The sequence below is a fragment of the Taudactylus pleione genome, unplaced genomic scaffold (genome assembly GCF_031769625.1).
Source record: "Taudactylus pleione unplaced genomic scaffold, aTauple2 ptg000279l, whole genome shotgun sequence".
Classification (NCBI taxonomy): domain Eukaryota; kingdom Metazoa; phylum Chordata; class Amphibia; order Anura; family Myobatrachidae; genus Taudactylus; species Taudactylus pleione.
Genome location: NW_028284681.1, coordinates 2,578,561 through 2,592,873, shown reverse-complemented (window position 1 = coordinate 2,592,873; position 14,313 = coordinate 2,578,561). Strand labels below are relative to the sequence as shown.

Genomic DNA, 14,313 nt, shown 5'->3' with positions numbered 1-14,313 from the left:
ATGCATGTTACCATTCTATTGCAAGCTCTGTTTGCTCGTATGTGTCAGTTTGGCAAAAGATCTTCCTTAAACAGCATTGGCAGTGTTAATTGAATGACTTCAGTAGGAAACCCCCTGCGGCATTACAACATTTATTGACATGACAGCAGCAGGACGTAGTCAGCCAAAGATGTCTTTCCTGAGTAGTATGTTAGCTACTGTAGTTATGGGATGCTCACGTGCAAACCTGAGACAATCTCTTCAGCTATGTATGTCCCACTGCTGCAAGGTTCTCCCCACCCGTACTCAAAAATCTATGTCACATGATGTGATGCAACCAGAAATTAGCTACCTCTTTCATGGCCTAGATCAGAAAGTAGTATTACAGGTTAACTGCTATGGAAATAGTGCTCGTTTCAATTTAGAATTTGCAATAGAATACAAAGCTAGAGTGTTGCTCAATTAGGAATTGGCTCTGGCAGTAGATGCAATCTGATTTAGAGTGGGTTGGATATTACCAGACACAGTCACTGGCAGTAATATCAGACAAGATCAGGGAATACAGATATAGAATGGATGTGGTATGAGACACTGTCAGGCAATACGACATTCTTCAGCCAGATGATGTGATATAAGCAACAGAGAATAACATTTGCTGCATGTTATTATGGGCTGTCTCAGAATAAAAATACATTATGACACTTTATATATGATATTTATGACATGGAGCAATGTATTTATCAGATAATTTATAGGAACATTTTTTTTTTTTAAATGGTTCGATGTTGCTGAATTGAATTGTTCAAAGCTGAAAGTAGAAAAACTATGAATAACGTCAGAGGATATGGCGGGAGAGAGAAGAAGCATTTAAGGTATGGTAGGAGGGGTAGGAACGGGTAAAGGAATATGCATAGACAACACATTGTGAATTAAAGGTTCATGTTGTAAGAAAAACAAATATAAAACATCAGTGATTAACACAACTCTCTATAACATATCACCCTCACTAACCTACCATAATGTTTACATTCTCCTAGCGTATACAGAATATATAGTGACCGAGCTACTGGTTTAATGACTATAATACACTCCACCATTGTGTGTGTTCTGCCATATCTTATTTTATAGCAGCAGATCACATGTTTCTATGTTGGTGTTACAAACGTCATTGGTGTAAGGATAAAGATCTTACGCTCTTGATGTGTAATCAGTGGTACGGTTACACAAATTGTTGTGTTCTTAATGTAAATGTCGTGGTCCTCTAAATTAATGCTTTCATAAGAATACAATGTTGCTTCCCTAGATTTATGCAAGTGTTCATCTAATGAGCTAATCTATTGTCTCTCCTTCAGTCCTTGGCCCCCAATCCCGTACTCACGCAGGAGCAGCACATTACGACAATAATGAAAGACTCCAGGATACCACCAACTCCCACAACCCAAGTAAGACGCAGAAAAAGGATGACACCAAAGATGTTCTGTAGACAGGGAAGATACACCCCCATGAAAGTTCCCATCCTCGGAGCCTAAAATATATAAAAAGAAAGCTTATATGAGGTAATGAAACAGAAAACCTCTACATGATTACATGGAAACTCGTGAACAGAAAATGCACAATATATCTTTTTAAGACTTCTGTATCATGTCTTTTTTACCTAAAGCATGTGAAAACGGCAGTATCAGGGCTATGCAGCAACACCGTAATACATGATATATCCCAGATATTTCCTGTAAAGGGCCAATTAGCGCTGGAGACCGCAGTCCTCATTTCTCTCAGTAGGGACTGCTGTGTGACCCTATGTATGCCATCTTCAGATGGCAATAACTGTTTTATGCCTATGGACACATAGGGCGGAATTCAATTGTTTTCCGGGTCCGATTCTCCCGTCTAAAGTGACGAGTGATCGCGGGCCGCTATTCAATTGTTCCTGCATTTCGCGCTGATCGCGCCCAAAGTGGTCGGGTTTAGCCACGTAAATCGGCTTCCCCCGACCAAAGTGCTGGGTGCGATCGCGAAAAGTGCAGTTTGGGTGCCCAAGCAGGTCACTTTTCGCCCATTTCAGTTTGCACCCCTCTGGGGCTGCGAGCTAAAATGGAGCGCTGGCAGCTGATCGCGCCCGACAGGAGCAACAATTGAATAGCTCCGTTGGATGCGAAGAGGGCTGAAAACAATTGAATTCCACCCATATTGTGGTCCCTCTCCCACAGCCTCCATCCTCCTCAGAAGTTTGTTGTATTGCACAGGGGCAACAGACCTCAACAACTGCTGTCCCTGCAGAAATTTTAAATATATAGTTGTAATTACTGTATTAAAAATCCTAGTACATGCCACAAAACAGATTGTAAATAATCTCAGCACTGCCGTGATTCTTGCTGCATAGTACCTTTGGCAACAAAGTTATGCTTTAACACATTACACAAAACAAAATCATACAAATGTCACAATTTTTGTAACATTTTTCTTTTGGCTTCCACTAATTTCCAAGCGTGTCTCCATCTAGAGAGTAAGCGCTCTAAAGCAGAAACCTCTACTCTGCATTATGTCTCATGTCTGCACCTCCTTCATCACGCTGGTATGTAATTGTTATGTCTTTTTTATTATATATAATTTGTCATTCTGACCCTCCAATGCTGAGGAGTTTTGTGGTACATGTATGTTTTTAAATTGGTCTAATGTGAAATAACTACAGAAGCCAATAGAGATAATTACTCATGTAGAATTAGACGAATGCGCAATTTGTGTCTTTTTTCCCATACATAATGCTCTTTTTTACTACACAATTACACATGCACAAAAAAAATCTTATGCATCCCTAGCCATGCCAACTGAGACACATTTTGTGCTTACAACCCCTTGTGCTAAGCAGCATTAGACTTTTGGTGGGGGCATGTAAGTGCAACCAAAGTACAGTACGGCTGTGTCCACACAAAATGTGTCCCATATGGACAGCAGGACAGATGCATATAGAACTTTTACATAATAAAAATAATTGACAGCTGCTACTGAATGCATCTGAATTGCTTGCACTTAGTTGTTGCTGCAATCTCTTTGTTATACCTAAAAGGAAAAAATTATTCTGCACAGGACCTTAAAAATTATTGAAAATAGGAAGATATAATATCACATATATACACCAACAATTCTTCTTAATAAAGTCCTACACTGAGATGAATTAGTTTTAACTGTGTTGGTGGTGCGCCCAGAAGGCCTGATTCATTAGGGATCACTATTGCGATTACGCACACAGACGGTCGATTGTTGCGTACTGCGCATGCGTATGCTTCGCAGAGTGCGAAGGCTCCACTGCGATCATACTGCGATCGCAGAGACTACACACTGCAATGGCATGTTCGACGAGGTTAGAAATTCTGAGTAAGGTCTGACCTTGTGCAATTGTGCGTGAGGCTCCGATGTTACATAATGGTAGCGATGGTTTCACAGATTTGCAAAGTATTACAGTTTTTGAGTAAGGGGAAGTGGGCGTCTTTATGTTGGCCTGCGAAGGCTTAGTGATTACAGTCATTAGCATATTTTCGCAATGGACCTGTGAGCGTGATCACAGCTGTGAACGCAATAGCGATCCATAATGAATCAGGCACAGAGTTAGTAATGGTAGACATTTGGGAGAGAAAGAGAAAGACTCTTTGTTGGGGCACTCTTGATTAATTTAAATATAGATACTGATAAAAAGTAACCTTTATTATCAATTAAACTGTTAATACTAGTATCTCTTAAATAAACAAAGCAAAAAGGACCAAAGGGGGCGTGCTGTCGATGTTGATTGACAGCATGCCCCCTTTGGTGGGCGTGCCTGCCAGATAGAGGCGTTCCCATGGGAACGCCTACCGTCTGAAGCCGGCCCCACTGACATCACTAGTGATGTCAGTGGGATTGATTTTAGCTCTGATAGAGCCAAAATCACTCCAGGGCTTGTGGCAGGGAGACCCTACCGCAGGGTCTCCGTCGCAAGTCCGATGGTCGCGATGGTCAAGACCATCGCGACCATCTTTTTGGCCGCTCACATATGCTGTGGGTGGTAACCCACAGCTATACGAGCGGCCAGGAGGCCGCTCCATTTTCATGGAGGGGGCCCTGATTCAGAGCAAGCGCTCTGGTCAGAGTGTTCAGCTCTGAATCAGGCCCCTTGTGTGGTGAGCAGGGAACCGCTTTATCACAGTTGTAGGTGTAAAGGCTGGTACACACTAGACGATGTCTAGTGTGCCGACCTCGTCAGTGACAGGACCTGGCAGTGGTGCCGGCATCGTCAAGTGCATACACTCTTGCCGATGTCGGCAGCAACGAACCAACGGTGGGGGCCATGCTGCCGAATGCAGCATGGCCCCCGTTAACTATATCGCCCATCGGACCTGTATGCAGGACGATGGAGGATGGTGCTGACAATGCGCAGGAGCGCGCATCTTCAGTGACGTATCGGGTACCCACTAGGCGATGTGCCCGATATGTCGATACGATCCGCTGGATCGGACAACATATCGCCTAGTGTGTACCCGGCTTTAGGGGTCTATTTATCAAGCAGTAAAAAGTGTGGAGAAGTGAACTAGTGGAGAAGTTGCCCACAGCAACCAATCAGCTTTGAAATAGCATTTATCAAGTACAGTCTATAAAATAATAGGTAGGAGCTGATTGGTTGCTAAGGGCAACTTCTCCACTGGTCCACTTGTCCACATTTTTCACTGCTTGATAATATACCCCTTAGTCTTATCTAGGAGAGATAGATAAGGAGTGGGATAATAACAGTGATACTCTTTCCATAAGTGATGATTTAGCCTTACATCAGCAATGGTGAAATTATTATATACAGTACAATCTCATCACTATACAAATAATACAATTTAAAATTAAGGATTGTTACTTGATCCCAGGTTTTTTTTATGTTTGTGTATCAACATCACTAAATATCAATTGAGGGTATACATAATAACAGCTGGTGTATCAGAAATTACATAGCTTCACCTATCGCAATTGGTCATACACAGCAGAACAAAATACAATACTATGTCTTTTGACAGTACAGTTTGTGTTCAATTGCCACGTATAACCAATAAGCTGATACTATCTACTTGCCTATATCACCTACTGTATATATCTTACATAGGCAAGTAGTTATTGTTATTTACTTATTGGTTATATGTGGCAATTGAACACAAACTGTACTATCAAAAGACAATATCGCAAGCGGCCTCGTTGCAGGTAATGAAGGACGGAACAAGGTATCGTTCCGTCCTTCATTGCCTCATTCTGATGTGTACCCATGATCTGACATGTTGGCCCGTCGGGCCGACATATCGGCTGGGTACACATCGCTCAGTGTATACCCAGACTTACTTGCTACATATTGTACGTATGCAAAGAGGATGCCAAATTTATACAGATATCGTGCACTTAGCATAGGGAAGGTGTAAGTTCCGATGACATTGTTGACGGCTACACTCATAGATGGAAGAGTGGAGTGTTACAATCTGGTAGGCGCGTATGACTTAGAACGTGTGAATAGTTGCATTAGAATTGCTGCTGGTGTTTGGAGTTGCATTTGAATCAGGCCCATTATATTTGTTGCTCCTATACTGTAGCGCTATTCTAAGACTAGCAATAGCAGTATGCAAAAATAGCGGCCCAGGCCATAACATGCAAAGCTATTAGTGTGAACACTATAATGATGATTTTTATTATTATTATTACCTGTATTGTTGTTGAGTCATGTTCACTCAATCACCTGGGCATGTTACATACATTGTAGGCCTGATTCAGAGGTGCACGTAAATCCCGTCGCAACTGCAATTCCGTATGCAGCGGTTCTGCGAAAATATGCAAATGCCGAAGCCGCCGAGATTTCTACAGAGACACCCATACCATATGTATGTATGTATATATGTGTGGGCTACAGCTAATATTTATATGTTGAAATGTTTGTGTTTTTCAAGGCTTATAATGTACAAAACTTTCTGCTGATTAATCCTCGCTTTACATCATGTTTGTTTTATGTTTAAACATTGATTTTGTTGAAGGTACCAATAAATCTAAAGGTTTAATTTTATAAACGGTTTACATTTTTATTCCCAAGGATGGGTGGGTTGGGGCCTTAGTGCATTGCTTTTTCCAGGGCCTACAATGCTGTAAGACAGCCTAGCTGGGAGTGTACTCTTTACCAGGGCTCTGGCATGTTGTAGGTACTAGGGCCAGTCATCCCTCTCGACAGCTCTGATTTCACTTAGTTTTCATACAAACAGAAGAACTTTAAGAGAAATGTTGAAGCCTAATTGTAGCAGACTTCAACCTCAAGCATGATTAAAAAAGGTTTGAAACTCATGAACCTTCCAACATGGTCGGCAAAAGTCAAATATTGCTGTTGAGTTAATAGCAACATAGTAGAACCAAAAGAAAACCTAACTCATTTTGTGTTAAGCCCTTAAATACAACTGTGGATCAAAACCCATCAGGTTATCTGACATGTTGCTGTTAGCTCCAGAATAAACTGGACCTTTACTGACAATGCTATATTCCTGAGTGAGGCTTCTTGTCTGCACCTAGCGGAGGGGAAGAAAGGTTTTCTTGTTGCCAGAGGCTATAAAGCGATCTGGTAATCCTCTGTAGTCCAACATCATACCTCCTGAGTGTCGTCAAGAGAACCATGTCTGTATGTTAGAAACTTTGATGTAGTGTGAAATCATTGCTCGTCTTTCCCATTTTTTTTCCTATTTCTATAAGACACGACTAGGGATTCCTTTATTTGTGATTCAAATAAAGCTGGATAAAAACTTAGATTGAAGATTTTTTTCCTAAAGCCTCAGAATCACCATTTTGCTTCATAAATCAAAATGCTTAAAAAATATATATATATATATATTAACAAACCCTAACCACCTTCATCTCATATTCTTTTCTTAGTAGTTTCTGTAAGAAGAAAACACAATCTGAAAGACTGATCATTAATGTTCTGGGGTAAGAGATATCTTTATTCTAGAGGCAATGTTCTCACTGACTTCAACTAATTTGTCTTAAAATTCTGTTTGTCTTCCAAACGGAAATTTGTAGTTTATGTGAGAATGAATTTGCAACTCTCCGAGTTTAACAATTGAACCCTTACTGCTGCTCTGACACTGGATACACTCCAGCCTTTGTCACGGAATTAGAGCAGGACAACTTACAGGTCGTATGGACTCCTCAATACATTTCTTTATGCATTTGGGTATCACATTATTACCGACATTTAGACAGTCAATCAATATATTTGCAGTCATAGATAATTATCATCTGTTAGACCTTGTAGAAAAGTCATATGAAAAAGTAGATAAGGAATATTCTGAATCTTAGCAAAGTTGGCTTATTTCCAGTTATCAGCAATGGATACGGTAGGTGTCCTTTGAAGGTATAGATGTTTTTAGGTAGGGGTCTCACCTGGGTTGGCTTCTTCTTTGCCCCTTCATTGTTTTCAGCTTCTTCATGCTCTCGTACACCCTGTGGCAGGTTTGTGTAGTTGGCCAAGCCACTAAGCATGGAGGAGACCATAGGACTCGTGTCCATTTCCTCCTGTAACACAGGATATTGAGAATTAGCAGGTTAGGGAAGGGGAAAAAGAAATAAGGAACAGTAAAATGAAAAGCTAATAAAGAAACAAATATGAGATTGCTGAACAAATACTATATATGGGGGACAGAGAATGATGATGGTGATAAGGGATAGTTATGAAGAAAGAAGTAAAAAAAACTGGCATGAAAAATATCTCTGTAATCGGCTTTATAAAGTTCTGACCAAAGTTCACTTTTTACTCCAGTTTTCCTTTGCCCTGCTTTTAAAAATAAATGAACATGGAGAAGAAGGGCAGAAGTATAATACTTAGTAACAACTATATCATAATAAGGATTTAGACACACCGTGGAAATAAATTGACTACAGTCATGCTACATTAAGCCAAGGCTGGTTTTAAAGGACAGTGCGAACCTTTGTCATAGTCACCCACCTTGCTTCAAATGTACATTTTTATTCCCAGAGGTCCCATTATAAAGTAGTCTAGTTTTACCTGCAGTTATCTGTTTGCAGACCTGTCATCGCTTCTTTCTGGTACCCCTCTTCACTAACTCCCATCTCTATACACAGTCTATGACTTACCTCAAACAGGGCCATATTTTTTCCTGTGTCCATTTCTGAACTGTTAATAAATGGGGAGCTTTCCTTGGGATTTCCATCTCCTGAAGAGAAAACAATATTTACAAGTGATTAGAATGCAAGCTTTAACGAGCAGGGCCCTCTACCCTCCTGTGCTTCTCCTTATTTATACTTTCATCTACTCCTTACTCCCCACTTGGGCAATTAACACTTACGCCCTGTTGCTTATTTGAGTGTTATGATCGCCAATGCAGCAATGTATATAAATCTTGTCCTGTATTGTATTGTTCTGTAAGTCACTGGTTTCGTGTTCACTTATTTGCTTATGTACTATGTAAGGCGCTGCGGAACACTTGTGGCGACATATAAATTAAGGATAATCCTAAGTGATCTCTGATTTTCATGATCCCCATTTCAAAAAAGTTTGATCTCTCTGCAGACATTATAACCCTCTTTTTTTATAGTAAATGAATCCTCCTTTTAACAACATCAATTTATTATTTCACTGTACACTGACAAGAGCTCAGTCCTTCAACCCACAAATCTTGAAGTAAATTAATACAATAGAACTTGGAGTAAATAACAAACGCTACCAAGAAAAGCCTAAATACCTGCAAGGGAGTACTAGTACAAGAGGTCATGCTCTGAAGTTGGACTGGCGGAAGCTCTAGAGTAATAATAACAACATGAATGTTACTGAAGTGTAGTGAATGCTAGACAAAGTCTCCCAACAGAAACTTAACACACACAGTAACAACGCTGGACTCATTTCTTGATGAACAGAGAATCAATTATGAATTTCTAAAGCAAGAATCAAAAGACTGAGCAGCCAGGATTTGCCCTCAGTTCCCTACATGTTGTCATCATCATCTTTATTATTCCCCTGATAACTACCATCATGCAGCACTCCGTCCCATCACATATTTAGTCAAGGGCTACTATTACAGTCATCCAGGCCTTCATTGCCCATTACTTAATAATGTGGACACTTAATTTTAACAGCTGTGCTAGTGATAATGGAGGTTACAGTGTTGAATTCAACATATTGCATTGTTATTGAAAACACAAAATATATTGGGGCATTTGCACAAACTAATCTTGTGGCTAAAACATCAATTAACTATGGCAAATGTTTCATAGAACATCTATTATTACTCAAACACCACTTTTAAAATTCCATTTTTCAGGCACTGGTCATGGAAACTAGAAGATGGTGATAAGAGAGGTCCAGGAAGTGGTCTTCAAACTAGATCCCTCTTTAAGTATGCATATTATTGTAAAGCACCAGGTTGGTGGCCGGTTGCTGTGACTACCATGAGCAATGAATAACCACTGGAATGTCTCCTTGGTCTGTAGCCTCAGTCTTCCCATTCACCCTCAAATGCAATGAAGTCTTAAGCACACTATCGGAGATTGTCCCTAGGAGACTGCTATAAGGAGACTAGGAGAACTATGGGCTTGATTTACGGTTGTACACTAATGCTGCCGCAGCTGTGGATGTGCAAAAATATGGTAATGCAACAGCGGGCAGGACTTATAAAGAGACGCCAACATGATCCATCGCAGCTGTCCACAACGGCGTACACATACGCGGCATTGGACTCAGATTATGCAAACATCGACTTGAGTGAGTCTATGGTCATTCAAAATGTCTGCAGTAAATAGAGACACCGGCGCTCTATTTCCTGCGTACAGGAATGCAGTAAGTGGCTGGTACATGCCCCGAAAACGGTCGCAACATGCCCGCATCTCTAGGTTTGTCTCTTGAACTATTAGTTCAGCCGGCTGGATGTACCGCACAGTTCCTTTACTGATACTGTATTACGTAAGTAACCTGATATGGATTTCTGCAGCTATTAAACTGCTAAATATTGGAATTGAGTAGTTCCATCTAATTGAGGTATGTCTCTTGGACTATTAATTCAGCCGGTTGGATGTGCTGCATAGCTACCTTAATATAGGGGAGATGTACCAAACCTTGAAGAGAGCTAAAGTACCAACATTCATCTTATAACTGCCATATTACAGGCTGTGGGCCTGAGCGCACAGCGCTCGCAATCAGGTCGATGGTCCCTAGTGATGTCAGTAGTGGACTTCCTGCTCTATTAGAGCAGGAAGTCCACTCGGGCTTGTGGGAACTGAGACCCTACCACAGGGTCTCGTCGCAAGCCCGATGGTTGCGATAATCGCAACGGACTCCAGGCCGCACGCACAAGCCACCCACAGCTTTGCGAGCGGGCTGGAGAAGAAAAAAAACACACCCTGATTCAGAGCGAGCGCTCTGAATCAGGCCCAGTGTTCGAACAATTACACTTCAAAGTTGATTGGTAATTTGATTCCGCAAAAACAAAATGCTATTTAATTATCGCCGGATATGTGCGATAATGTAGTATCAGTCAGATGTATTAAGCAAGAAATAAGATTTTTTTTTCCACAGTAAAAGATCGCAAATCCTCTGTCTTGCAATTGAAAAATAGTAGAAATGCGATAGTTTCCTATTTATGATTGAAATATCACAAATATTTATCGATTTTCTTGCTTTTGTTTATCGCATGCCTCAGATGGCGTTGAAATAGCTTTTTCATAAGACGACGGTAGGCGAGGGGGATATGGAGAGCCCACCCATGTAGGAGAAGACCTGCCATTTTTTGCAGCTACTCCTCTTTCTTGGTGTTACTAGTGAGCAGGAACCTGCATCACAGACCACTTCAACTTAATCTCTCATTATTATTATACCACACATATAAGTAAATGGATCCACATTATATGATATATTTTAATTGAATAAGTTAAATCCTATCTTAATGGTAATAGGTAATTGAAATAGATTCCAGGGTGTTTGTCTACAAATTTACCATAAACTGAAATGAAAACCATTGCATCTCTAAACTACTGTAGTTTCACATTCCATAGTGGCTTTTGCGATTTTATTCTGAATCCTTTTGTTACATTTTGTTATTGAAATATTTTTTCACATTGCAAGAATCTGTGAAAATAGGCAGATTTTTTTGCTAAATTATTGCAGAAATGATACATCGGCCCCTTTAACTCTTCCCACTTTTTCTCTCTCCAAGATTTGATAAATCTCCCCCTAAAACTGTAATACGTATCCAGATACGGACAGCTGCAGCTACTACACCGCTACATACTGTATATGGAAATTAGATGATTTTTTTATTTTATGCGATAACATTGTGGATTACAGTGCTACCTGTACTGTGAGCATTTTCTCGAAACTCGGAGAACCTTTATTACCACAGTGGGCCACAAGGTCTGTATAGCTGCACTTACAACACTGTCGTAAGCATTTTGTTTCAGACAGATGCGGTGTCCATCATACTACTCCTACGGGACTGAGGCAATTCATCACCACCTGTGCATCTTCTGTGGAGCTAATTATTCATCATTGTGGGCATCGTTTGGAGACCGGAGGACAATCACTCAGGAGAACTGCGTACTCTAGCCTCACTAAGGTTCTTATTCACTTTATTATTCTGTCTATACATTTCTATGATACTATTGCTACATTATATTAGGAGCAACTACCTACAGCTTGATACTTTTATGATAGTAGGACACTAAGATAATAAATGGTGGTCCGTTGCTCATTTGATCTGTGGGCCTGATTCAGCAATGTACGCAATTGCAATTACGTACGCAGTCCGAGAGATTGTTAGCCACTGCGTATGCACTGTGCGTGCGCTGAGATCGCACTGCGATTATGGACGCCCAGAGAAATACATCGCAGAGTGAGTGACAGGCTGTGAGTGTTTGGTGAGTGGTGACGGGGGAGTGGTTGGAAAAATGCAGGCGTGTCTGTTTGTACGCCATTTCATGGGCATGCATAAATTAGCCACTGCAATTGCATACGCAGCTTGTGTACTTACTGCGTGCGACGAGACTTGCAGTTTCTGCGTCTTGTCAAAACTAGTGTAAATGTTGCATGACGGGCCGATGTGCGTCAATGGTACCGATGTATACGCAGTAGTGCGAGGTTGGACGGATATGAGAATGCAGCAATGGGAGTCTTTATGCTGGCTGAGCTATGGCAGGCATTAGCAGAATTTCGAAAATAAATATGCAGCAGCGCTTAGTCTCCAGTGTATACAATACTATGTCCAGCAATGGAACAGAAATATAAAAAGAACCATAAATATATGAAAAATAAGATCACAATTTAATAAAACACATATAACATTTTAGAACAATTACTAACAAATGTGTATAATCTAATACAAATTACACACATATATATGTCTATTATACCTAAGGCAACATCCACAAGTAATTAGCACTTCAAGTACATACAAATATGAAGGAATCCTCTATTCACACAGAGAGAACTTGCAAAATGAAGTTTGCAACAAAGTATATTAATTGTAAATACTGTGGTTCCTTCGTCAGAGGTGTATCCAAGGGACACATCTCTGACAAAATTGCCAGGTGCGAAGAAACGCGTTAGTAGTCCTGCGGTATCCATTGGTACATTCTCCCGTCATGTAGAGTAGAGTAGAGTGCTCTTGTAATCTGTAGCCGTGACACGCTGGAGTGTCTTGCGGCTCTCTGTGAAACGAACACTCCCTGCCGGCTCCACTTGTCTTCAGACTGCAGTCTAATCCTACTACCCAGACGCAGCTTCTCTTCTAAAACAGCCTACTTGCCATGGTCACAACTGGCCGGTGTGATCCTCGTGCAGACGCTGCCGGAACATTGGCCAGTACCATCAGCTGAGTGATCCCGGAGCTGGCTCTAATCCTATAATAGCGACTATTAACAGAAGCCATCCACAGGACAGACTGGCAGGTGAGTCTCAAAATAATCTACACACTGGCTATGTGGAATCTTTGTGAACCTTTTAATTATTTAACCACTATTAACAGCATACAAGTGGCTTCACTATCGGAGATTGCACTAACATCCCCTTAATTAAGGAATTAAGATTTCCCAGTGCCAGTTTAACTACAAAGTCAGTTGTGTCCATAAAAGCTATCTAAATACACTATCCAAGCGGCAGCTAATTGCAGGAAGCACAGTATTTACAATTAATATACTTTGTTGCAAACTTAATTTTGCAAGTCCTCTGTGTGAATAGAGCAGTGGTTCCCAAACTGTGCGCTGTGGCACCCTTGGGTGCCTTAGGACACTTGCAGGGGTGCCTCAGGTTGGTGGTCCAGCACCAAATCAAATGATTGATGATCAATGTAATGTAAATATGTGCACAAACAGAAGCGCAAACCTGTCCACCACCACACAACTGAACCAAAGTATACATTTTATTTCTGAAGTTCTTAATAGCAAACTTTTGCTTAGGGGTGCCATGAAAACACTGCTGGAACACTAGAGTGCTGTCATTCAAAAAGTTTGGGAACCACTGGAATAGAGGATTCCTTCATATTTTCATGTACTCAATGTGCTAATTACTTGTGGATGTTGCCTTAGGTGTAATAGACATATATATGTGTGTAATTTGTATTAGATTATACCCAATTGTTAGTAATTGTTCTAAAATTTTATATGTGTTTTATTAAATTGTGATCTGCTGCATATTTATTTTCTAGTATTCCTTTTTGTTATAGGTGGTGACGACCATCTAGTGGCAGCTGCTGGTCAGCTACTTAAATTTGGTCTTTTGTGCTCTCCTTTGCACAGCGCCAAGGGTAATTACGTGTATATATTCGCATATTTTTGCGCTGCGATCTGTACGAAATTGCAGCGGCATATACGCAATAGCGATCCTTACTGAATCGGGACAAGTGTATCCATATTTGTTTGTATTTTATGTTAGTATTGTTTTTATGCTCCATATTTTTTTTTTTTTTAATATTGTGTTTCATCAATATCTATATTTTATTAAACATATTTTTGTCTATTTGTATCTATTTGACTCAGTAGTCATTTTTATTATTATTTTCTTATATTGATTTTTCAGGATACGGTAACATAACCTATATTTGGGCAATGATTTTGTGCCAGGGCTATACTAATATAGGGAAATAGCATGAAATAACATACGGTTCTAATTATTGAAAAATAGCATGAGAACAACACAACGCAACACATGCTAAAACAGCAGGATACACACTTAAAGGAACCTACACAATAAGGGACATAAAATGCATGCTTGTTCAAACAACTTAAGCAACATTTAACACAATATTTAAACTTTTACCAATTTTCTGGGGATATCAAATATTAAGCATCAACGGAATG

General features: G+C 40.3%; 1 protein-coding gene across 3 annotated transcripts in view; it reads right to left on the bottom strand.

Moving 5' to 3' along the window:
* The window catches only part of SLC12A5 (solute carrier family 12 member 5), an 82,179-nt gene that overhangs the window by 55,987 nt on the left and 11,879 nt on the right, over positions 1 to 14,313 (bottom strand). For all 3 annotated transcript variants that reach the window (XM_088481931.1, XM_088481932.1, XM_088481933.1), the window contains exons 2-4: positions 8,107 to 8,186; positions 7,396 to 7,527; positions 1,358 to 1,504 (exon numbers count right to left, since the gene is read on the bottom strand). In XM_088481931.1, coding sequence (XP_088338057.1) covers positions 1,358 to 1,504; positions 7,396 to 7,527; positions 8,107 to 8,186 — 359 coding nt within the window. The remainder of the gene's footprint in view (positions 1 to 1,357; positions 1,505 to 7,395; positions 7,528 to 8,106; positions 8,187 to 14,313) is intronic.